The sequence below is a fragment of the Megascapheus bottae genome, chromosome 1, assembly GCF_031878675.1.
Source record: "Megascapheus bottae isolate mThoBot1 chromosome 1, mThoBot2.hap1, whole genome shotgun sequence".
NCBI lineage: Eukaryota > Metazoa > Chordata > Mammalia > Rodentia > Geomyidae > Megascapheus > Megascapheus bottae.
Genome location: NC_143509.1, coordinates 25,358,452 through 25,385,326, shown reverse-complemented (window position 1 = coordinate 25,385,326; position 26,875 = coordinate 25,358,452). Strand labels below are relative to the sequence as shown.

General features: G+C 41.7%; 1 protein-coding gene across 1 annotated transcript in view; it reads right to left on the bottom strand.

The window, feature by feature from the left end:
* Positions 1 to 7,543: 7,543 nt before the first annotated feature.
* The window catches only part of Fndc3b (fibronectin type III domain containing 3B), a 273,184-nt gene continuing 253,852 nt past the window's right edge, over positions 7,544 to 26,875 (bottom strand). The window contains exons 24-26 of the mRNA XM_090338767.1: positions 18,436 to 18,602; positions 17,591 to 17,718; positions 7,544 to 11,217 (exon numbers count right to left, since the gene is read on the bottom strand). Of these exons, the coding sequence (XP_090194893.1) occupies positions 10,906 to 11,217; positions 17,591 to 17,718; positions 18,436 to 18,602 (607 nt within the window). The 3' untranslated portion in view covers positions 7,544 to 10,905. The remainder of the gene's footprint in view (positions 11,218 to 17,590; positions 17,719 to 18,435; positions 18,603 to 26,875) is intronic.

The following is a 26,875-nucleotide window of genomic DNA, read 5'->3' as shown; positions in this document are numbered from 1 at the left end:
TTTCCCCCTGATGGTTAATTGGAGATACACGGCTCACAGACTTTTTTTGTCCCGGCTGGCTTTATAATGTGATCCTCAGATCTCAGCCTCCTGTGTGGTTAGGATTGCAGGCAGAAGCTACCAGTGCCTGGCTTGATCAACACCTCCATCTAGAAATATCCTGTAGCCCACTGACTGTGGGGAGCAAATCTCACAGGGCCTCTTCTCTCGAGATCTCCCTAGTCAGCTCTTTCGTTAGTCTGCTCCGGCTGCCATCAAGAAATGCCATGAACAGGTAGCTTACCAATGGGATAAATGTATTTCTCACATGAGTAGAGTGCTGAGAAAGTTTCAGTAAATCAAATGGTCCAGCAATAAATACAAACTGATTTGGTCTGTCTAATGGGGAATCTTAATCCTAAAAAAACAAAAAAACCCCAAAACTGTCCAGTAATCTGTTAGCTTAATTGAGTTACGTTATATAGGTAGATGCTCTGATGTCTTCCCTGTATACCCAGCCTTGAGGAGGGGACATTTACAGAAGAAGGATGAATGGCAGCGGGCTGGATGGCTGAAGCCGGGATTGGGAAGAAGAATGCGAAGGGACATGTTATATCTAAGGTACTGAAGGGAGAGTAGAGGCTGGAGCAAGGTGGGAGAGGGTCACCCCAGAGAAGGGCAGAGACCCAAAGGCGATGCCAGGAGCTGTGAGCACTGCTCTAAGAGTAAAGAAGAGACAGCTTTATACTCATGCCCATAATCTTAGCTATTCAGAGGCTGAGATCTGAGGATTGAGGTTCAAAGCCAGTCCAGGTTGGAAAGTCTTTGGAATTCTTTTCTCTGTTAACCAGGAAAAGACCAGGAGTGGAGCTATGGCTTAAGTGGTAGAGTGCTAGTCTTGAATGAAAACGCTAAGGAACAGTGTCCAGGCTCTGAGATCAAGTCCCAGTACCAAGAAGAGCCAAAGAAGGCATGGGTGGCAGATTTGTAGGATGTAACTTGCATTTAAAAAGTAGCCCTCTCTGTTGCTCAGATTGGGTGATGGGATGCATAATTAAATAAAAAAGACTCTCCAATAATGAAAGGTTCTCAAAGGACAGAAGACTGAGACAACAGTTCAGGGTTTTACTTACCTGTGTTATAACCAAAAGGTTGGTCAGTGAAACTCATTCAACAGCCTGTGCTCTGGTACTATAAGGCCTTCACAGGAAATGTGCGAAGTCCCAGCGTTACTGAAGACACCTCTTTCAACTTCTCCTCAGTTTCTCCTCCTCATCCAGTTTATCATATTATTATTATTATTATTAATGTGCTGGTCTGAGACTTGAACTCAGACGGGTCTGGGCACTGTTTCTGAGTTTCTTTGTTCCAAGGCTATACTCAACCACTTGAGCCAAAGCTCTACTTCTTGCTTTTTGTTGGTTAATTGAAGAGTCCCAAGGACTTTTCTAGTATGAGCTCTCTTTGAACCACAAACCTCAGACCTTAGCCTCCTGAGCCAGCTAGGAAGCTAGCTCGCTACAAATGTGTCAGGTTTCACCTTTTTTTTTTTTTTCCTGTTTTAGTTAAATGAATAAGGTTATTTGAAAGTAAGACGAAAGCCATAAAAGAAAGTAGCAGAGGGCAGGGAGTGGCCCAGTGGTAAGAGTGCTTGCCTAGCAAGCACGAAGCCCTGGGTTTGACTACTTGGTTCCACATGAATTGCAAAAACTGAAAGTGGTACTGTGACGCAAATGGTAGAGCACTAGTCTTGAGAAAGCTCCAGAATAGTGTCCAGGCCCTGAGTTTATACCCCAGGAGTAGCAAAGAAAGAAAGAAAGAAGAAAGTTGCAGAAACTCTAATCAGAAGAGCAATCCAGTGGAGTCCTCTTGGAGGGTTTTCTTTTTTTTTTTTCGGGAGCTTTTTTTTTTCATATATATTTTTATTGTAATTAATAGAAGGGTTACATGATATTTGCCAGATAGATGGTGCATTAATTCCCATACATTGACACCCTTTCACATGTCTTGGTCCCCATTTCCCTCCCCCCACCCCCACCCCTCATCTTGTTTTCCCCCCTTCCCTATCCAATTGCAAATAACCAAATACAAATATATCTGATGTATCAGGTAACAAAGTGAGATACTGTAACAATATGAGATAACCAAGGGACAGCAAAAGAGATGAGAGATAACATAGTACCTTAAGAACAACAATCATTCATTATATGGCTTATATACTAAAATTGGATGGAGGTTTTTCTGTATGAAGTTCTACCATAGCTTCTGCCCTGGGCTTTGTGCATGCACTGCCCTTGCTCTTTTCATTGGTTGAGCAGGCACCTAGGGCATTATGGGAAGAAATGTCTGAACAGGAAGGACTCTGAAGCACTATGGGAACAAGAACTTCCATGATAGGATGGACACATGTTATTGACAACCTGTTTTATCTACCACTTTTTTTTTTTTTTTGTTTGTTTGTTTGTTTGCCAGCCCTGTGGCTTGAATTCAGAGTCTGGGCTCGTCAGTTCTTGAGTACTTTTGCTCAAGGCTAGCATTTTGCCAACTTGAGCCACAGCACCACTTCCACCTTTTTCTGTGTATGTGGCACCGAGGAACTGAACCAAAGGCTTCGTGCATGCTCCTGATCTACTTTTATCCTTATATATCTAACAGTTCTCTTTCTTTCTCACCGCTTCTCCCCCAGATGGAAACCCCAACTGTTAGAGAACAGTGGTACCCTCCACTCCAGGCTACTTCCTGCTGGAGGTAGAGTGCAGCATGACAGTCTGGGATGCTCCAGGAAGAGTCTGTTAAGATGGACAGGGCTGGCTTGCAACAGATTAGGGTAAAACTCTTGAGGACAGTTTATATAAGTCTTGTTGTTGTTGTTTTCTGGCCATTTGCAGCTTGATGGATTCTAGACTAGAAGAAACAAACTTCACAAGCAGATTGAGAATACATATGAGTGGAAATTATACTACATGGGGTGCCATGAAAGATGGCAGTCAAGGGAGCTGGAGGATGTCTCCTTCAGCAGCCTGTCTTCAAGAGGCTCTGTGGCTTCATGTAGGATGTCAGTTTGGACTTGTCCTGGTCTGTGAATCTAAACACAATCATCTTTCTTTGGCATGGCACAGGCCCTCATATTTAAAGTTCCTTTATTTTGCAAAACCACAGTTGGTCTGGATTCCCTGGAGATTTATGGGAGTTCGGGTTATGGTGTCTAAGTCATCCACTGTCTGTCCCTAGTGACAATTTTTTGTAGACTAGAGCAGAAAAAAATAATTTTTCTCTATTTTTTATTTTGCCCAGTGTAATTTTTTCCATATAATTTTTATTGTAATTAATATTATATTATAATATTATAACATTAATATTATATTCATCAGATAGAAGGTGCATTACTTCACAAACATTGATACCCTTTCTCATGTTTTGGTCCCCATTTCCCTTCCCCTACCCCCACCCCTTATCTTGTTTTCCTCCCTTCCCTATTTTAAATAACCAGATAAACATATATACAATATATCAGATAATGCCCAGTATAATTTTAAGGACTACAAATAGGGGTATAAGTAAGATAGTTTTCTTAGAACTAAGAAGCTATATATGACTATGTAGGAAGGGATTTTTCCCAGCACTATAGAAATAGCAGGTAACAGAAAGACAAGGGTGCAAGTTACTGTATAGTTGCCTGTTTTGTTTTTCAGTTTTGTTTTTTTTTTTTGCTTGTCCTAGGGCTTGAACGCTGAGCCTGGGCACTGCCCTTGAACTTCTTGTGCTCAAAGCAACACTCTCCCACTTGAGCCACAGCTCCATTTCCAATTTTGGGGGTAATTATTGGAGATGAGTCTCATGAACTTTTCTGCCCAAGCTGTCTTGGAGCCTTGATTCTCAGATCTCTGACTCCTGAGTAGTTAGGATTATAGGAGTGAGCTACCAGCACCCGACTTGTATGTTGTATTAATCAAGCAGAGGTAATTACCTGCTTCTCCATTAGAATGTGAACTCATACCATCAGCGGTCTTCCTGTCTACATTTACCTTTTCAGTTAGAATAGTATTTGCCAAATGAAAGTGGTCACATATTTTTTTGCAACAAGTGAGAGAATATATATACTTGATAAGTCATGAGTTTTTAAAATTACAGACTAGTACCAGAAGTAGCTCTGTTGAAGTCTGAGTGGTACAATCTCACAAAATAATTAAGGCTAACTTGTAAAGGCCTGCCATCATTGTCATACCCTAAATCCCATAAAGAACAGGCCTCTAGTTTCATGTCTTAATTAAAAATTGAGCACTGTTACCTACGTCTTCCTTTTCTTTCACACTTCCCCTCTTCTCTGACTCATGATGTGCCTGTGAAGCAGAATCCATCCCTGTAACAAAAGGGAAGCCCAGCGCAGCTTGCTGAGGTCCACACAGGCTGGTGACAAGTCATTGTTATTAGAACCTGGGATTAGAGCTGGCTTGCTAGGAAAGTTGCTTATCACCTAGGAATCTGGGTTGTTGACTCTGAAGTGGTGTATTCAGGGGAGAAATATCCAAACCCTCCCTATAGGGCAGAATCCTTGGAGAAAAGAGGCAAGGGCAGGAGAAAAGATTCAATGTCATCCTGCCATGCCATCCTGTTCTCTTGATAACCTGTAGACCTCTGTGACCCATCAGGAAAGAATAAAATAATCCTTCAATCCAGCAGGGTTGTGTTTTTGTCAAATGGATAAGTGTTGAGAGTATTGCCTTCATACAAAAGTGGAGGGTAGAAATAAAACAGAACAAGTCTGGACTTCAATATGTAATGAAGGTTGTGGATAATTAGATGGACAAAAGGATAGCAAACAGCACGTCTTTCCCCTATATTCTCATTAATTAATGAGTTGATGAGCACATTATATTCCAGGCAATGTTCTAGGTACCAGAGACACAGGAATTCCATTAAACTTTGTGTTTATGTCTTAAACATTTTGTTAAAGAATATAGGGCACACAAATAAGTAAGTTGACAGACAATTAAATAAATGCAATTGAAGATAGTTGTATGTAACAGAAAGCATGGTTTTTACTATGGGCCAAAGAACAACAGGAAAAGAAAACAAATGCAATTCAATAAATATAGTAAAGGCATTTGACAGAATTTAACATCTACACACGAGTAAACGTCTCAGCAGGGGTTAGAGGTATGGCTCAGGTGGCAGAACATGGGCCAATGAGAGGAAGCAACAGAAACAGAGTTTTGAGTCCTGGTCTCAGACCACGGGTTGGGGGGGGGGGGCGGGTGCCTCGTGGCTCACACCTATAATCCTAGCTACTCAGGAGCCCGAGATCTGAGGATTGAGGTTCAAAGCCAGCCGGGGCACAAAAAATCCTCGAGACTCTTTTCTTTCTGTCTCAATGTAGTTTCTAAGGTTCATTTTTTCAGTAGCGATGCCAGTTCTCCTTCTTCCCTTCCTCTAAGGAACACTGCTCCCCTAAATATACCTCCTCTTCCATTTTCAATAGCTTCCTCTCTTGGGTCTACTTAATGTCTCAGACAAACCTAAGATACTGAGTATAGATTAACCACCCCCCCACACCCTTTCTTTAATCTTGTGCCTCCTGGCCCACCACCAGCCATTGTTCTTCTCTCACTGTTCAAAAGCTTCCAACAAACATTCATCTTTCACACTCAGTAATCTGTCTTCAGCGCCATCTTTGTGGAAACAGTTCTTATGAAAGACTCCTGTTAAGCCCTTAGGTTTGTTAATCTGGTCATGGTTGACTTCCACAGTGGTCCAGCAGGAGAGTTCATCTCTATGATGGTTGCAAAGGCCAGTTGTCTTCCAATTGCCAGTAGTTGGAGAGTAAGCTTAAGCATTACTCCGAGGAGGGTAGGATTACTCAAGTGAAGTACTCATAGGAAATGGTATGATGATTCATTTTGATTGGTCGTAGAGCTTGAACTCTGGGCCTGGGCACTGTCCCTGTGCTCTTTTGTCTAGCAATCTAGCAGTTCTGGTTTTCTGGTAGTTAACTAGAGATAAGACTCATGGGGACTTTCCCGCCCAGACTTCAGGCTTCTCACGGCAATCCTCAGATCTCAGCCTCCTGAGGATTACAGGCATGAGCCAACAGCACCCAGCTTGCTTTTATTTTTTTAATCTGAAAGATCTATGTCATTTGGTCTTGTGGGAATGGAACTACAACATTACAAGAACCATTTACTTTGGGAGCTCTTCAAAACACATGCCTATTTTTCTCTCTCATCCACTGTTTTCTCTGTTCCCTTGTAGTCTCTTTCCATTAATGCTGTGATTCCCATCAACCAGACATTTTTTTAAATTTTTTATTGTAATTAATAAAAGGGTTACATGATATTTGCCAGATAAAGGTGCATTAATTCACATACATTGATACCCTTTCACATGTCTTGGTACCCATTACCCTCCAGTGAGAGAATGAGGTGTGAATCTGCTAATGGTGATTCATTGAAGACAAAATCTCATAGACTCTCCTGCCTGTGCTGGCTTCAAACTGTGACCCTTAGATCACAGCCTCCTGAGCAGCTAGGATTACAGGTATGAGCCACCAACAGATTTCTCTACTTTTCTACTCAATTGTACTAATTGTTGAAGGAATCAGTATTATCAACTTTCTAGTCCTCTAGTAGTTATGTGGAATTTCTTTGGCCTTTCATTCAGCATGCTGTTTCAAAATGCATACGTGTTGTAGGATGTGCAAATAATATGTAGTGTGTACTCATTCCCTCAATGAAAGACATGTTATTTAATGCATTCATCTGTCCATTTGGCTGTTAAGAAATCAGAAATGCCCCAAGCGATATTTTTGAGCAAGTTTGGTATATGCATGTCATTTTCCTTCGTCATATGCTTAGCAGTCAAATTTCCAGGTCATGTGGCAATTGTTTCGCTTACCATTTCTTTCTCCCCTCTTTTGGTACTGATACTGAGGCTCCTGCTTGTCTTTTATTCAGGATTGGTGCTCTGCCATTTGAGTGACATCTACACTTCCAGTTTTATGGTGATTCACTGGAGATCAGACCTTTCTTCCTAGATTAGCTTCAAACCAAGATCCTCAGATCTCAGCCTCCTGTGTCAATAAGATGTCAGTAGTGAGCCACCAATGTCCAGAACTACCATTCTTTACATAAAGTGAGCTTGTGTTTTAACTGCCTACCATATATCCCTTGAAACAGCCTTAAGAGGAACACTATGCTTTATTGCTGTTGTATTATTGACTGAGTCTTGGAGGAGAAAGCCCCAAATTGTCACGTGGCAGAAAGCAGGCAGTGTGAGATGCCTGAAGGAGTTCCTGATAAAAGCTTACCTGTGGAGGCATCTGTATAAGGAAGCACTAAGGTGGAAGCGGATGCACGTGGCTGTGCCCTTCACCAGCTGAACCTTCACCAGTCACACCCAGTTTCAGCTATCTCTTCTGATGGCCAGGCAGTTTGGTGTACAGGATACCTGCCTGGCCTCTAAGGGCATCTGACTGGCAAATTGGCAAAAGGAGTGTTGTTTTGATCTTTCAAGGAATGCCAACAACAAAAGTAATCGTATGCATGGCAGAAAAATCCTAAGAAACCAGAAAGAATTAAAACATTTATTGGGCATAAATATATTACATATACACTACAGATAATTAGGTATTACATATAGCATAGTATTTGCAAAAAATCTATACATTAAAAATTGATATGGCAGTTTTAATACAACATATATGAAATAGTCTAAAATTTACAATACAGGAAAACATGATTATTTTTCTTCTAGAGTTGAAAAGCTTGGAATGTATGTCCAACAGTGAGGTAAAAACATTTTTTTGTTGTTTTTCAATTTAAAGAATTGTGCAAGGATAACATTCAAACACATTCAATTAGGGCACTTTTCAATTTTTGACATGAATACTGAATTACTGTGGTGAAAGCAAACAAGGTTGGGAAATGCCAACATCTCAAGTGGAAAAGAACAGGGCAGATGATATGAAAATGTATTTTTAAAAAGTTTTTTTTTTGAAGGAAAAGAAAGCAATTTTTGTTGAGGTCAGATGGCAGTCTGAGCCACAGGACTGGTTGGAGTTTCGTGTCGGGATGCATTTGACATAAAGAGCAGAGTTATCTATCGGGAAGCAACTCACTCACGGCATATGGCAGAAGGGCAAAAATATAAGGTTTTACTATAACACTTTATCATGTGCATGTAATGACAACATAGAGCATCATATATCCATATCACATAGGCAGATTAAGGTAGGAAACAGTGCCATAGAATGTGATAATTCTCTGATTGAAAGGAATATACTGAACACTAGATAATAGAAAGCAATACAATAAAGTGCAATCAGCTTGGAGATTTACATACTTCAGCTTTCTGGTGGATTGAAGAGACAGTATGAAAATCTCAGAAACATCAAATGAATGTCTGTAGCAACTGTGAGCTAAAGGATTATTTCCTTTAAAAAATGCAACTGATTCAGAGAATTTCCTTATAGCAGCAGTTCTAAAGTGTTTCTTCCTCTGCGAAAATGACTGCACTGAATTTTCATTGGTTAAAAATAAAAATAAAAAAACACAAAAAACCAACCCATCTCTCCTAAAACACCTGCATCCAGGTTGAATCTGAAATGCAGACACAATGTCAGAGCAGGTCAAATCACACATTTAGACAGAGGATGGGTCTTAAAAGGCCAGAACTTTGGCAACAATTTATTTACCTTGATGTTATCTGTTTGCCAGGCTAATTACACTAATTACAGTTAAGAACAAAATACAGAACATTTGTTCTAGTAGTTTCTACATCAATATAGGCACAGAGAATTAAATTCATGGATTGTAGCACTCTTTCAAGAGATGATTATGGGTTTTCTGGGTACATGTAAACCTTCCAATCACTGATAATGGATTTTTTTGTTTTTGGCATTCAATGCACTAAATGCTCTTATCATTAAAAACATAAGAAAACGTCAGGTTAATACTAGTATAGATGTTGCCAAGAAATGAGACTGACCTAAAATTACAAAAGTAGAAAACACACAAAATAACATGCTACAAGGGAGAATTAGTACATAAGTACATTTTAAAAAATTTTTTATTTTTACAATAAATAAAGATTGCACTGTAATTGGCATTTAAAGTACTGTATGCAGAATATAGTATAAATAAACCAAAAACAAATAATGGTGTTTCCCCCATGACTTTGGTATGGGAATATTATAAGCTAGTTCAGGATACTTACTGCATCATAGACAAAAACGTAGACCAAGCACAAAATAGCGATGATCAAAAAAACCAAAACCAAAATGAAACAAAAAAACCCCTAAAAGCCCAAACAACAACAAAAAAGAAAACCAAATAGCAAAAATATACAAAAACAAAAAAAAAACAAAAAAAAACAAACCAAACCCTTGAGCTGGGGAGTGGGGATGGGGTGTTCTGTGCCTGCTGCACCCTTCTGGAATACATTTGCACCTCCAATTCTTGAAGAGTCCCTGAGGTACTAAGCATTATGGACTTCATATGAACAATGTGATGACTCTGGGTGAAAACTGATGATCTCATGACTCAAAAACATAAACAAGTGAGAGAAACACTGTGCACGCCAAATAGCACCTGCAGTTAAGGGTCTCAAAAGCACTTCAACAAGGGTAAGAATCTCCGTTTTCTTTTCTTTTCATGCATGTAAAAGCTGAGGCACAGAGAGGTAAAAGTGACGTATTCAGATCACACAGCAAGTGAGTGACAGCTCCAGGGAAAGCATCTAGGCTTCCTGATTCCCTCCCTCCACACTCATCAAATTCCATTCCTGGCCAGATCCCCCAGGAATAAGAACTACAGATTCAGGTGATTTCCCCTTTGGGTTTTGTTGTTGTTGTTTTTGTTTTTTTATATCATTTCTTGAATTAAGGTATTCAAATTCAATCACATCATTGATACCTAGAAGAATAGCCTGAACGCACATCTTTCCAAATCATGAGATGACAAGGACAAAGACTGCTCACAATTAGTGTAAATCACAGACAAATGGGCAGAGGCACTAACCCGTCACCAACTGTCATTGTAGCGTTGTGGTCAAACGTAACAGAATATAATAACTCTAGTGATTACATTAGAAAAGTAGTTATATACAAAGACAAACACACAAGTTAAAGCAGCTTTTCAAATAGCTGAATAAAGAAAACAACTATCTATTGCACAATGCCCTCTTAAAGTTACTGCTATGAATCAGGGTGATCAAATCTACACAATGCGCCGTAATTTATTGGTGCATTTTGATTACTTGACTTTTTTTTTTTAATATAGGCAACTCGTAGAGTGTTAAATCAGGAGAACTACAGATTACTAAAACATTTGATTAAAATAAACATTTTGAATTAAATGACCTAAACACAGTTAAATAACTGAGTGGCAATGATGGTTGGGGCAGCTGTGTGTGAGTGAACAGGTATGCATGTGTTGCTGTGTGATTAACTCTGGCAGTGCTGACAACCCAGCCCTTCTAAGCACGCACGCTGTGATTCTGTTTACAGACATAGACGGTCAAGACAAATAAGTGACAGGTGACTATAAATTACTAACTTGTAACATTTAAAGAAAAAAAAATCAAAGTCTTGCAAAAGACATCAGTGAAAAACAAAATTTTCAAAGCAAATTTGAAAACTCAAAAAAACATAAGAAAGTTAGCGTTTGGTATCTGGTTTGCTTTTCTTCCTTTTCTTCTCCTTTTTTTTTTTTTTAATTAAAAAAGAAAAAAAAATCCAGTTTAACCTCTTCCTCGTTTTGCATTTCAAAAAGGTGCACCAAGACACTGACATTTTTTATTCCTAGCTAAATCTGTAAAACAAGAGACGTATATAAGTCCAAGAACAAAAGACTTTAAAAAGGGGGGAGGGGGAGTATCTGAATAAATGTGTGTATTAAACTGTGTAGCACTAAGTAAATTCATACAGGTTGTTTACTTCATTAAGAAGTACTGTAATATAAAGGCAAATAAAATCGACAGAGTTGCAAAGCCAAGCACAATGAGCGCGGCGAACTGTTCATCAGTAGGCATCATGCTCTTCATTTTGGGGTGACCCAAGCTCGCCACGTCCCCGGTGAGCAGGACCTCACTTCGTTGAAGGGCGAAAGCGGTGGAGGGGCTGAAGGCTCCGCTGAGCTCCTGCGCAGTGTCCAGGCAGCGGCGGCAGGCACACACGCGGAACCTGTACTCCGTGTTGCTCTGCAGGCCTGAGATCTGGAATGTGGCTTCTTCTCCCTTGTATACCTTTAAGAACAAGGACACCTTGCTCAATGAACTTAAAGCAATTCAGTCTCCATGTAATCGGCAGAGCCTTGGGGATGAGTTTAAGTTCAATCCATCACAGCAAAAATGGTATGAAAAGGGTTCTTGTCCAAGCCAGGCCCTGGAAGCTCATGTCTATAATCCTAGCTACACGGGAGGCTGAGATGTGAGGACTGAGGACTAACGCAAGGCCCCTGCATTCAAGTCCATGAGACTCTTATCTGCAATTAACCAGCAAATGTCAGAAGTGGACCTGTGGCTCAAGCTGCAGAGTGCCAACCTTGAGGTAAAAGCTAATGGACAGCACCCAGGACTCGAGTTCAAGTCCCAGAGCCGGCACACACACATTCACACTCACGCCCACCTCCCGACCCCTTTCACATACCAAGTTTTGTGGAATGAATATGCTGGAGCTAAATCAACCTAATTAAATGTATTGTACTTAATGTTTTTAACACTGTAATTGAATAATTTTGGCAATTCTAACAAAAGGCTCTCTGTGAGACCCCACTCGTAACTCATGACGACGTTCCTCAGCCCGCTTCCATCCTGCAGGCAGCGACATGCCCACCACCACCTCACCACCAAGTGACAATGGACATGGCTCATTTCACCGCCTCTGACTGCCTTGCCCAACATGCACCACTCCCACTCCCGTCCTGGAGTCTCTGTTAAAGACCTGTCATTCCGATACCCACACCCCCAGCCTAGGTCCAGCTTCCTACAGGGCCAGCTCTGCCTTTTCCTCCTGACACTATGGGGGTTCACCACCTTTGCCTCCACAGGCAGAGGCCATACCTCTATGATGTATTCTCTGCATTTCTGCCAAGGATGACCTTACCATGGATAACCGATTCCCATGGAAGTTTTACAAACTTCTGGAAAGTGGATAGGAAGATACTCTACTGAAGTGATTGCTACAAGTTCTAGAACTCAAATGGCTACATTATATATATATATATTTTTTTTTTCCATGACGTGAATGGAACTCGGTACCTGATACTTTGGCTCACTGGCTGGTGCTCTAACCAACTGAGCCATGCCCCTACCCCAATGGCTACATCTATATAGAAAAGGTGGCCCAGAAGTAGACATGAATGCCAAAAAACTGAAGCCAGAGAGTCTGCAGTGGAGACTTCCTATTATGATCCCATGGAACTTCTCAACCCTAAGTGCTCCACACAGGAGTGGGTGAAGTCTAGTCATGGGCACACAAGGCCCTCAAAACCATGTGGTGCGTAACTGTAAGGAGGTGGTTTGAGGCCAGCTTGGACCAAAAGTTCCCATTACCCCATCTCAACCAATAAAAGCTGTGTGTGGCAGTGTGTACCCGTCTTTCAAAATAGGCAGGAAGTACAAATGAGACTGTGGGCCAGATCAGGCAGGGTATAAATGTAAGGGCTAATAACTAAATAACTAAAGCCAAAGGGAGTCGCCATGCAGGAGTCATGGCTCAGTGGTAGAAAGTAGCTGATAAGCACTAGGCCCTGAATTCAAGCGGCTCCAGTACTGCCAGAAAACCAACCAGACAACCAGCAAAAGAGCCTGTATGAAATATCTTCATTTGTAGCAATTTAAAGTCGAGAAACACTTGAAGGAGTTTCAGGCTCAAAGACAGTAAGGAGAATGGGCCTTAAAACACAATAAAATGTCCATCCTGTTAAAAAAAATGCTTATAGAAGAATCAAATTACCGTTACTATTATTATTTTTCTTTTTCTTATTTTGGTGCCTGAACTCACAGCCTGGCTGCTGTTCTTGAGCTTTTTCACTCAAGGCTGGCACTCTCCTACCACTTGAGCCACAGCTCCATTTCTGGCTTTTTTTTTTTTTTTTTTTTGCTGTTTTTCTTAGGTAAGAGTTTCACAGATGTTCCTGTCCAAGCTGGCTTCAAATCAGTTTATATAACTAAATGAAATAAGCCACCCTGCATTATTATACTTGCAGCCTCTGCTCTTCATTTTAAACTTGTGGTTATTTAGAACAATCACAATATTGAAAGATTTTAAGTCCCAGATACTGGGAAGAACTTCAAATCATCAACAAGCAATTCAACACCTCCCCAACACCTGTGCACCAAAGTGGCCATGTTTTAGGGGATGAAAACTGACTCCAGGAAGCAAAGGTGTCAGTGCCCCTCACTGCTAGGGCAAGGCGAGAGGGTGTCAGTAGGACTGGAGAATGACAGGGCTACTGCAATAACCTGGCAGGCTTGGCTGCCAAATTGTTTTTGTTTTGTACAAATGCTTAACCGGCTCGACCACCTGCGTGTGGTTTCATCCCTGTGGTTATTGACTGTGGGCACCGTAAGGTGACGTCATAAGGTGACCACCACCTGCGTGTACTGTTTACTTTTAAAAGCTCAGCCCCACAGAAGGTCAGCGCTGCTCTCTATCAGCCCGAAGGTGGACAGTAGCTGTGGCACTGCTACTCAACTAACTCCTACCTCCATTCACTGAGTTCTGGTGACTCTATTGCTGGGGGGTTCGAGGGTCTCCCAAAATGGCTGAGATATTACACTATAGTTTGGGCTTCCTGCAGGCTCCCTGGCAGGAAGGGAGCTAGGATCACCGGGGCCTGCCACACAGGACTCACAAAAGCCTGGGGGAGGAGAGCCTGAGGGCCACAGGGTCTTCCCTTCTACATGGAGCTGCTGTCTCTGCAAACCAAGGCATGGGAGGCCTGCCTCCATGGCTGAGCCTCCACCAGGAGACTCAGCCTGAGGCCGGGCAGCTGGCCAGCCTCATGTCTCCACATTTTCCTTCATTCTGACAGAAGGATCATCATGGGCTTCTCCTCTGTCAACTCAATTTCACAGGCAAAGCTCCAGGTTTTCTTTATTGAAGCCACCGATCACCATGTGAAAGTATATATACCACCTTCCTCTTATGAGCTAGTCCCTTGGGCTTTCTCAAGGCTAGAGCTCTACCACTTGAGCCACAGCACCGTTTCTGGCCTTTTCTGTGTATATGGTACCAAGGAATCAAACTTGGGTCTTTGTGCATGCTAGGCAAGCACTCTACCACTAGGCCAGAGTCCCAGCCAGACAACTGCTGTTCTTGATTTGAGGAGCAATATGTTTGAAAGTAATTGATAGTTTATTCCAAATGCCAAGAATAAAGGAAAGTAAAATGCAAATAAACTGAGATGACCACTCCATTAGGCTTACTTCAGGACAACATGCTATGTAGTTGAAATCCTTTCAAGAGCAGCTTTTTGGGAAAGCCAGTATACACCAGGCTGTACCTCTTTACCAAGACTGGGAAGGGAGTGGGAAATTCACCTTATCCTCCCATGGCTGTGGGAACAACAGGCTTATCATCTCTGCTTTCCAGCAAGGTGAATGAATTCCTCCAAATCACATAGGATGGGAGGCAGCGTGGACCGCAGGCCTCTATGGGGTGGGAGTCTGACCAGCAGGCCATGATCCTGAGCTGTGGGGCCAGAGTCCTCAACTACCAAGCTGCCTTTCCTACTAGCACTCAGTACTGCCTATGTCAGGAAAGCACCTAGTGCTCCAGTAAGCCAGGGGTCCAAATCTGAGCCAGGGAAACTGAAGAGAAATTTATTTCATGTGAAGTTTTAAGTGGCGCACATATGGGGAATTTTCTGATAACAAAGGTCGTGGCCTTCATCAGATACTTAAGAGAATTCTAAACTACGAACACTAGAATTTACTAAAAACAAATCATGGCTTTTACAGACTGTTATTTTGATTTTTACTTTAAATGCAACTCTCTAAAACAGTCATGACTTACGTAAGAGATAGTGCCCAGGCCCTGAGTTCAAGTTCCAGTACTGGCATAACCAAATGAGTAAATAAGTAAATGAATAAAACAGCTTGGATAGATCTTTCCTTATGATAGCACTTATGAGTTCGATTACTGTATTAAAACAGTCATTTTGGGGTTCCCGAACCCCCTCCCAATAATAGTCATCAGTGCTCAGTGAACAGAGCTAGGAGTCAGTTTAATAGCAGCGCAGTGGCTACTCCCCACCTTTGGGCTGATGGAGAGCAGCCCTGACCTCCCGCGGGCTGACCTTGTAAAGGAGAGCACCACACACAGGTGGTCCTGGGCCTGCTCACCAGGGAATAACACCCGCAGGTGGTCAAGCAGTTTAAGTACTTTTACAAAAAAACAAAAGCAGAATTCGATGGCTAATCCTGACAGGTTACTACAAAAACTATATTCCAAAATTGACACTGACTTATGAGAGACAGCACCAAATTAAAGGTAGAGCTCTAGATACCAAGAGAAGCCTTAAACAGCACACCTGAGGCCTCATTGTTTATGTTCTCACCTCCAAATGCCCATGTTCAACAATTTCTGTAAAAATTATAGCTGTTGAAACAGAGATATGAATATATGGAATTTTGTTTTTCTTTCTACGCACGGATTAAACTCTATATTCTACCTTGTGCCAAAGAGCAGTGGCATGTCTGCCCTCATCATCCTTTTCAATAATGCTTTTACAGTCTTACTGTTCAAAAAGAAAATTAAACTTCCTGGAAAAAAATAAAAAATACCACAACAGGACATTGTGTTTGGAATGTTCACTGAGTAACAGAAAAGCCATAATGAATATTATGTGCATTTTATTTCAGAATAAAATTTAGGTAAGCATGTATCCTTTAATAGATTAATGATTAAAGCCTGCGGAGCCAGGAGTTGGTGGCTTACACCTGCAATACTAGTTACTCAGGAAGCTGAGGTCTGAGGATCAGCCTGGGAAGAAAAGACCATGAGACTCTTAAATCCCCAGTTAGCCAGTGAAAAACCAGGAATGGAGCTGTGACTCAAGTGGTAGGGTAACCAGACTCAAATGGAAAAGCAAAGGGATAGCGCCTAGGCCCTGAGTTCAAGCCTCAGAACTGTCACAAACAAGTCTGCTGTTATTTCCCTGCATCACTGTAGCAGAATAGCTGAAAGCTAATCAGGTAGCACAAATATAAGTCGATGCTTCTAGCAATCATCTGAAAAGCCCACAACCCTCATCCTTCAGTGCCCATAAAAACAAGCTCGGGACGAAGGACACACTTCTGTGCCAGGAAATTGTCTTTCACTGAAGTTCTTAACAGTGATCTCCACGATGAACTCTGATCACCACGGCAGATATAAATACAACCCTTTTACTTTGAAACTGCCTCTTTCGCTAGTAGCCAGCCTTAGCGAAATAATATGAATCACACAGCTTACATGCTAAAGGATTCTTTGCCTGAGGAGTGCTATAACCGAAGCCCACTGGGTACCCCAGAAGAGCCTGCAGCTCCTTACAATGCCTCGTTATCTCCCATTTGCTATTGCTTTGCCTCTGTGAATTCAAAGCCTAGTGCCTATTATCCCTGGACTATAATTAAATTAGCCATTGCTCTGCTCATATAATACAAATTGCCCTATTCCCTATCTTACATCCCAAACAAGAAAAGGAAACACAGAAGAAAACATGTTGTGTAAATGAAAGCTGTTTATGGAACAGGCAGAAGCAGAAGAAAAAAATCTTCCCCAGAACCTGGGACACATTGTTCCTGGGGTAATGGGACTTGTCCTGGATGCTGCTACTTATACATTTCTTGGTAGATGGACATATCCATCCGCTGTGTCCATCTACTGAGGCTGTCCCATGTTTTCACGGGAAATAGTTCTTTATGGCTGTTTATGATAAGAGAAATTTTCTGGACATATAGATGATTGTACACTGTTCCATTAGAACTCATAGATGCCTGGGCTAAATATACAGCCAACAGCAGATTCAGAACAGAAATCTACCAGTAAAAATCTACATTCAAATAACGAATAGACTTGCCTTCCTTTGGGCAAGGCTGACAAGTTACAATATTCCACAAATAACCATTTTTTTTTTCTGCTATGAAATAGCAGTTACCGGGCTCTGAGAAGCAGAACCTATTTCCAAGAACTCATGGAAAGCATGGTACAAGGGAGAGAGGAAGAGGTGGGGGTGAGGAGGGAAGGAGGGAGATGGAAGGGAAGAGGGAGGGTGGGAGAAGGAAAGAAGAGGAGGGGGAGAGGGGGAGGAAGAGAAAGTACTGGGGCTTGATCTGAAAAGCTTGCTTTTTCATTCAAAGATGCCACTCAGCCACGTAAGCCACACCTCCATTTCCTGTTTGTTTATTTTTCCAGTGGTGAACTGATGACAAGAGTCTCATAGATTTGTCTGCTCAGGCTGGTTCTGAATCAAGAACCTTGTATCTCAGCTGCCTGACTAGGATCGCAAGCATGAGTGGCAGGAATAAAAGGTTTGTAAAATACAACGACTAGGCCAAATTATTACACAATCATTTTCCAAGTTAGCCTGACTCAGAGACGCACACTTGTACCATGCACATCGATTCTTACCTGTTTGTACTCTGATTCTCTTCCAACCAATACTTGTAGAACGTAGCTGACAGGGTCACCCTTCATTGATGGTACCGTCTCCCAAAAGATTTCACAGGAATTGCCTTCTAACTGTGTTACTCGAGGTGCTGGAATAGAAATCCACACATCTAAGCTTCAAATTTAACAGTCAATATTCTAGGCTCTATTAGCAAGAATCTAGAAAGAGTGCTTGCGTGCCTGGGTTCATCCTGATAGGAGAGGGGTTTGCTTAGCCTCTCGTAACTCATCTGGGTATGCTTTAGGCACAGAGTTACTGCAGGACAGAATGGAACAAGACTTCTCTTTAATCAGTTAATTCTTCCCCCAGCACTGGAGCTTGAACTCAGTGCTCTTGCTTGGCTTTATTGCTTAAGGCTAGTCCTCTACCACTTGAGCCATATCCCCACTTCTGGCTTCCTGTGGTTAGAGGCAAGAGTCTCACAGATTTTTCTGCTTGACTGGCTTTAGACCTTGGCTTTCAAATCTCAGCCTCTTGAGTAGCTAGGATTACAGGTGTGTGAGCTGCTGGTGACTATCGGATAAATGCTTTTTCCTAGTCTGCTCCCTGTAATGATGAGAGTGCTCACAACCGGGCTATTTATAATGCTCACACGTAGCAGAGAACAGACAGCTTCTCTAAATCCTCTCCTTTAACTTCTTAACTTACCACACAACCCACGCCCTATCTCCGTTTTAGGATGTCCTTTTGATCTGATAAAACTCTGGCACATATTTAAGGTAAGAATGGTACTGCTTACTCTAGGACCAAGCTTGTCTTTACTTTCGGAGGACAGAATGACAGAACCCACAGGCTGGTGACTGACCTTTGAGAGTAGGGGGGACACTTTTGGTTGTGCTGAAGGTATAGGTTTCTGAGAAGGGCCCCTCCCCAGCCTCACTGGCTGCCTGGATTCGGAAGGAGTAACAGGTGAATTCAGCCAGTCTCTGGACCTTGTAGGTATGGCTGGGTCCTCTGTAGATGGAAATAAACCTGTAGGAGGAAGAGAAGCCATTAGTCACTGAAATTTTAGTGTTGAGGGATTATGATACAAGCTAGTAGAGGCCAACCTGATAAATTCTTTTCACAGTCTGAATCAATCAGTTGCTCAGGAATGGTGAAGTTTAATGACTAATGAGTATTTACAAAAAGAAACATAAATCTAAGTACATACAGAGATTGGAATGAGGTTCCTTTGTTTATAGTCCAGATTCTAGAAATACGTCATTCATGTTTGATTGTTTTCTGTGTGTATGTGCAAATAAATACTGGGGCCTGAACTCAAGGCCTTCTACTTTTGCTTGGCCTTTTCACTCAGTGCTAGTGTTCTACCACTTAAGCCACGCAGCTCCACTTCTGGCTTCTTTAGTGGTTAATTGGAGGTAGGAGTCTCCTAAGCAGCTAGGATTACAGAGGTGAGCCAGCTGCATCTAGCTCATCTTTTTATTTACTAGTAAACTATAGAATTAAAAAAAATACTTTTATTGTGAGGAAACACACACACACACACTCTCACTCCCCTCCACACTTGATAGGCTTTACACAGCTCCTTCCTAAATAAAAAAATATTAAAAGATAAATATATATATATATATTTTTTTTTTTTGGTTGGTCGTAGGGCTTGAACTCTGGGCCTACGCTCTGTCTCTGAACTCTTCAGCTCAAGGCTACTGCCACTTATGGTTTTCTGATGGTTAATAGGAGATGAGTTTCATGGACTTTACTGCCCAGGCTGGCTTTGAACCACGATCTTCAGATCTCAGCCTCCTGAGTAGCTAGGATTTTGGCTACTGTGCCCAGCCAAAAGTTATGTATTTTTGAGAAAAGTATGTAGAAGAAAAATATTATGGTGTTCAGAATTGTCTGTCAGATTCCTTAAAATGAAAAAAAAATGGTCTAGGTGGGCTGAAGCTTTTAGGCTGGATTTTTTTAATGAAACAAACATAATGAGGTAAAAATAATGCTTCGTACATATATGCCATATAGGATGAGGATAAGCAAAATGACCTCCAGGATATGGAAACAAGAGGTTCATCTTTATGATTGTTGTTGTTTATGTACTATGTGAAGTTATTTCTTTTCTCTTTTTTTCCCTTTATGGTTTATCTCATGTTGTTACTGTTACCTGACTTTGTTACCTAGTATATTGAATATGTTTATTTGAAAAAGGGAAGGGAAAAAACAAGATGGGGGAGGGAAACTGGGAGAAAAACACAAGAAGGAGTATCAATATTCAAGAAGTAATGTACCCACTATCTGACAAGTATAACTGTAACTCCACATGTTACTCCAACAATAAAATACAATTAAAAAATGATTTGTATTTTAGGTATCCTTCTCCTTACCCCAGAGTCTTGAAAACTTAACCCTTTTCCAATGACAATGGAATACCTAGAACTACATACAATATACTTAGGCTAATTTCTCAAAAAGCTAACTAAGATTCTAGAAAGAATGTTACTTTCCCTGAGTTACAGGGTCTATTTTTTTTTCTTTCTGGTATTGGGGGCTCTGCCTTCTGAGTAGCTAGGATTACGGGTGTGACCCACTGAGTCAGAGATATACAGAGCTATAGGAAGTGACCCCACTGGTGCCTGTACCCTGTAAACCACGTGATGTAACCCAACCACATTATCTTATTTCCTTCCCTTGCCCCTGAGCACAACCTGCTGGCGCTGAGCTTCTACTGGGAGCCAGTCAGCCTCAGAGTTACATTCAAACACGTCTAACTTGAGAGTGGAACTGTGGTTCAAGTGGTGTGGGGGGAAGCAGGAGAGTCTGACTCTGATCTCAGCCTCCTGAGTAGGATGTTAGCGACAGGCCAGAGGCTCATCTTTATTATCTGAAGTGTGTTCAAGTCAATGCTTAATGTAGAAAGTCTAAATAGCCATCAGCCTGTGCCGTGGACTTCCTGAGGCCTTGTTATCTTACTATTTAGTGTTCTGTTCACTCTGTGGTGAAAGGAAGTGCCTTTTACTTTTCCATCTCAAAGAAAGCCAGAGTCCGGGTTGAAACCCATAAATACCATGGCAACCTGCTTAACGCTCCTGACATATCATCTCCTTAATGAAGACATCCTGGCTAATGCCTGAGGCAAACTGCTATTTATTAACTCAGCTTCACCTGGGCCAGACTCTCTAAAGAGAGTAATTACCCTTAATTATAATCCCAAATAGAAGTCATGGTTTGAAGAAGCAAAACCTACAAGTGCATTACAACCCTGTCATAAAGCTCAGCTGAAAGAGTTTGGAGATGATTAGCAAGAGTTCTGTTTTCTGGCTTTTCACTCCCAAGGAAGTATTTTCTTTTGGAAATAGGTTCAATGTGTCTGACTTTGTGCCCATGTTCAATTATGTATATTGGAGGTGGCACTCATGATCATAAAGAAATTCACAAGGCACAGAGAGTCCTCGGATTCTTCAGTATGATTGACACTGACCAGAGAGCATATATACCATTTCCCAAACCACCGAAACTTGCTGTTTCTACATTAGCTGCTTTGTTCAACTTCTTGGGCCACCATGTTTAATCAATCAATTAAAATGGCATTGCAGCTGGGTGCTGGTGGCTCATGCTTCTCATCCTAGCTACTCAGGAGGCTGAGATCTAAAGATCATCATTCAAAGCCAGCTCAGGGAGAAAAGTCTGTGACACTCATCTCCAATTAACCACCAAAAAGCTGGAAGTGGAACTGTGGCACAAGTGGTAGAATGCCAACCTTGAACCAAAAAATTAAGCAACAGTAGTCAGGCCTTGAATTCAAGTACTGGTATCAGCACTGTGTTTCTGGCAGCCTTCATGTAACACACACACACACACACACACACACACACTTACTTCTGTTTTTGCCTCTCAAATACCAAGTAGCAAAGATCAAGCAAAACATTAGCACATAAGTCAATACGCACACATAGATATAACCACATTCTCACCCTCATTCTAGAATTATTTTCTATCATTCCAGGAGGCAGAAGAGACTTTTTTTTCCCTGTCAGAATCAATGACTTATGGCCAGGCACATGGTTGAACACTTGCTAGGTCAACACCCTGTGGCTAGAGCCACTTTTGGAGAGATTAAAAATATTCATCAAACACTGCCTTTACAAAGACCAACACCATTTTCTTCTTTTTATATTTTTCCTAAAACTGACTTAATTTAAAATGTATTAATAAATAAGCCAGAAGTTTTGTGTGATAAATCATACCAAATATCCCAACACACCATTCCTGAAGAAGTCTCAAGGATGAGGGCCTCATGCCAAGCTCATTAGCCATGATCATCTCCTACCCATTCAAAGTACAGAGATGGGAGCTGCCCCCACCTGCTTCCTGTGCTGAAGCTCTTTCCTTCTTTTTAGAACAGGGTCTTGCTATGTTCCCAAGGTTATGCTGGAATCTTGAGCTTTCTGCCTCAACTTCCTGAGCACTGGCTTAGACATACATCACCTCGTCCAGCATAAGCATTTTAACTCAGCAAGCAGAAACAGCAGAAGGTTACGGGAGCAACCTCAGGTTACAGTCTACAAGAACTCTTGATAGCTCCACCCCCAACTTGGTTTCCCTCTGTATTAACAAATGTTACCATTATTAATATCAATAACACATTAACTGTAGTGTTTTCTTGATGGTAATAAGCATACATGGATTTCACTGTAGGAGATTTACCAATGATTTAAAGCTTGATACTATTCTGGGCTTATGTAATGAAACGACTCTCTGATCATACATTTGAGACAAATGTATGAGCAATGCCATAGGATGTGCCAACACCAAGAGTTGAAACCTATGAGTTGAAACTGTGGCTTTGGCTGGTAACAATAGTTTTGTGTGGGTTTGTCAACTGCAGCATGTACCACTCTGCAGAGATGTTGGTAAACTGGGCTGTGCATGGTAGAGGGACAGGAGAGATGGCACACAAGTCTACCTTCCTCTTAACGTTGCTATGAACCCAAGACTACTCTAGAATACAGACTACTAGCCAATAAAGAATACAAGCTATTAGCTCAAGTCTGTAAACCTAGCTACTTGGGACATGAAGATGGGGAGGGGAGGTGAGGGGATTTGGTCTGAGTCTAGCCGGGGCATAAAACGGTCATGAGACTCCATGTCAACCCATGACTGGACACAACGGCACATGCCTGTCACCTGGCTATGGGGCAAGATGCAGCTGCATGTATCTGTTATTAACAGCAGCAGGTATGTGGAAGCCCATACCAGAGGATCAAAGCCCAGGCCCCCAAATGTGATCCTACCTCATAGAAAGAATGTGTTTTAAGAGGTTTTCTCACACGTTCTGGTTTGAAAGAAACAACTAAGAGTGCCTGATGACCTGTTTCTTCAATTTATCTTAAATGGGAAGATGACTCCCTGGTCCAGGGATTTGGGCTTACAGTTTTGCTGCCTTCTTACCATTCTCATGCCCACCGCAGTCTAGCCACAGCCCTTTAATGTTAAGGCTAAAGCGCTCTAACCTGATGACCCGAAATGGCCTGCAGTCCACAGAGGCTACAAATGACCTCTATCAAAACATATTTCACAACACCACAAATGCACAGCTGTTCCCCAACCCGGTACAATTATGTTCATTAACAATGACAATGCCATCTTCTTTCACCTCCTTTTCCCTCATTTCTGGGGTCCACGGGGGCAGGGAGAAGCAGAAATGAAATCAGGGGGGTGGGGAAGACAGGAATGGAGGGCAGGAGGGGAGAAAAGCTCCTTTGATATTCAAGTGGTATTTGTTGGAAAGCAGGACTGGTGAGTAGACACTTTCCAGACCCTCTGCCAGGAACACAGAGTCCTCCATTTCTATGCATAAACAGATGGCAAGGTGTGGCAACACCTGGGGCAAGCAGTGTGCATCCCCTAACCACATGCTGATGCTGATGCCTGCTTTAATGACAAATGGTCACTAAAAGAACAGGGGTCTTTCCAAACAGGGACTGACAACAACAGGGGTTCACACTTACCCTCAGAGCCTGTGGGACTGTGCTTTGTGCCTTTTGACTTGTGAATAGCTTTGGTTAATGGGTTGAATTTCTATGCTCATTTCTATGAAATAAAATTCCACTGCTGCTGCTGATGGGAGAAATTCTTTACAAGGAAAAGGGGAATAAACATTTCCCTTGTATTTTTGGTTGTATAAATTGTACTGTAGACACTGAGGATCTTTCTTCCTTTCCTTCCTTCCTTCCTACCTATGGATGTGCTAGTAACTAGGGCTTGAACTCAGAGCCTGGCTGCTACCCCTTAGCTTTTTTGCTCAAGGGCTAGTACAATCAGTGTTCTATCCATTGAGCCACAGCTCCACTTCTGGCTTTTTGAAGGTTTTCTTGGCCGGACTGGCTTCAATCCCAGATCTTCAGATCTCAGCCTCCTGAGTAGCTGGGATTATAGGTGTGAGCTATCTGCATCCAGCTTAGACACTGCTATATTAAAAGAGATACTAATTTACAGTTAAAGAGAAAACCCCGAGAGTGGAAACTTGTTCAACTACTATGGAAAGCAGTATGGCAGTTCCTTAAAAGACTAAACACAGAGCTCCCCTATGACACAGCAATTCCACTACTCGGCATTTACCTAATTGTCCAGAAACAAGGACATACTAAATCCACTAGCACGACGATGTTTATTGTAGTACTATTACCATAGCAAAAATATGGAACCAACCCAGATGCCCCTCAGTTGATGAGTGGATCAACAAGATGTGGTATTTATACACAATGGAATACTATGCTGCTGTCAGAAAGAATGACATCTCTCCATTTGTAAGGAAATGGAAAGACTTAGAAAAAATCATATTAAGTGAAGTAAGCCAGACTCAAAGGAACATAGGCTCAATGGTTTCCCTCATTTGTCATAACCAGTAGAAACCTTGGGCCCTCCTAGCAGAGATTTACAACAGAACAAAACCTAGATACATAAGGCCATATAGTATGATGCTAAATAAAAGGACCTTCATGATATAGAAACAAAAGCCATATAATGAGTGATTATTGTCTTTAATGTACTATGTTATCTCTCATCTCTTTTGCCATCCCTTGGTTATCTCATGTTGTTACAGTTTTTCACCTTGTTATCTGATATATTATATATGTGTGTGTGTGTGTGTGTGTGTGTGTTTGGTTATTTGAAATCGGATAGGGAAGAGGGGAAACAAGATGAGTGGTGGGGGTGGGGGAGGGAAATGGGGACCAAGACATGAGAAAGGGTATCAATGTGTGTGAAGTAATGCACCTTCTATCTGGTGAATATAATGTAACCCTTCTATCAATTACAATTACAATAAAAAATATATGAAAAAAAAAGAAAACCCTGAGACTCTCCCATTCTTCTGTTGCATTCAAATCCACATTTCTGTTTCAGGCTGCTTCTGTTTAAGGAAGATGCTATTCATTTCCATTCCATTTGTTTTACTTAAATGAGAGGTAAAAACTATCGTCCAGATTTTATTTCTGGTCCAATTAAGATTTCAAATAGCTCATCCTCAGAGCTGCCTGTGCCTAGACATTTCAGCCTGCAATGGACTAAGGTAATCATACTCTTCATTTTGTATGCTGAATCTTTATGCTTCTTTTCTGAGAAAATAAAAATATTTCTCAACTATGTTCCCATTAAGGAAGGCCGGGGATCATTATCTGCCTGTGTAGTGGGGGAAACAAAAGCAAATGAAGTCAAGGAATATGGTTCAAATCCAAGGGGAATTTCAGCAGCAGGTCGGTGACAGCAACAACAACCTGACATCTGTGACAGACATCATATTGTCTTTGGGGAACTGGAGGTCACACAGAAATGCCCTTTATTGGCCAGAGTGATCAAGCAGACTAGGTCCAGCGCATGTATTCTCTCCTCTGAGGAAGTGACATCTAAATTATGAATGTATATGTAAACATATACAGAGTCACATGCATGGAAGTATGGTGTCTGTAGGGGAGGATTCCAATGGTGTAACTGCTTTGAACAACGAACTGACAGTGTAATGAGGAGGAAGCTGGAACATGTGTTGAAGGGGTGAGGGCAGGGGGTTGAGGCCAAGGGGAGGGAGACACAAATGGAGAAGGGAAGGGTGGGCAAAAGAACAGTTATCATATTCCATGTACAGATGTGAAAATACAACAAGAAAATCGAGGGGCTCGGGGTGGGGGGCTGGGAGAGATGGGGAGGATGATCAAGGCTGAACTCATGAAGGACATGTTGAATTAAAGCAACTCATCTCCAGCCTGGGTCCTGATCTGATAACTTATATTCATTTCACTTAATTGAACAACATGTTCTGGGAAATATAAGCTGGGTTCTGCTTAGAGAGGACACACCTTGCAAAATCCAGGTCCTCGCTTTATGCTCACATACATGCTCCTAGCTGCTTCATGTGTAACCTTTTGGACCTTATGAGAACTATATGATGCAGGTGTTTTCTGTCCATCTATAACAGCTGGCAGAGGGCCATCCTGCAATGATCACAGCATCTCCAGTCTGCTGGCCATGGGGACAGTCACAAGTATGAGCACAGGGGAGCAAGTGGCACTTTTCCTCCCCTAGGCTTCCTCCCCCAGACCAAATTTGCTGCAGGCAACTTAAAACAACAACAAGCAAAAACAATAACAAACCACAGGGTTGTCTGACTAACCTAGACAAACACATTAACCATAAATGCATTCCTGGAATTTACACTCTCCAGCTTCAACACCTTGCGTAATTATCAGGGTGCTCTAACCAGCAAAGATCAGCATCAGTACAAGTTCTGTGAGTGTGACACACTTTGTATCTCAGTAACACAGACAAATGAATCTTCAGATGCATTTACAGCGCTGTCATCTCAGCACGCCTGGCTCGGCCTGGTCCTCTGGTGTGTGGATTAGGTTAAGTCAGCCTTATGGGCATATAATTTTCTTGGATAACATGGGAACCAAAGCCATTCAGATTTTCTCTGCTGGATCTGTTAAAAATAACAGATTTAATCACAGCAAGGCCAATCTAATCTCATTTTTGTTTTTTTCACCAATCCCTTATACTGTAGGCTCGCTGTTAAATGAGAATTTGTTTCCTCAGCAAGATAGGAGCTGACAGAGAGGTCAAATATCTTAGAAGGCCTAGCATATAGAAATTCCAAGAAAAAAAATTGTGGCTTCAATACTCTTAGTCAAATGGCAAGGAACCAACTTAGCCTTAAAATCATGAGGCACTACTTTTAGAGTGCCACTTACATATAAAGTCCAAAGTGTGAGTTCATGGGCATCACGGTCCCGTTTGGAGGAGAGAAAAGCTTT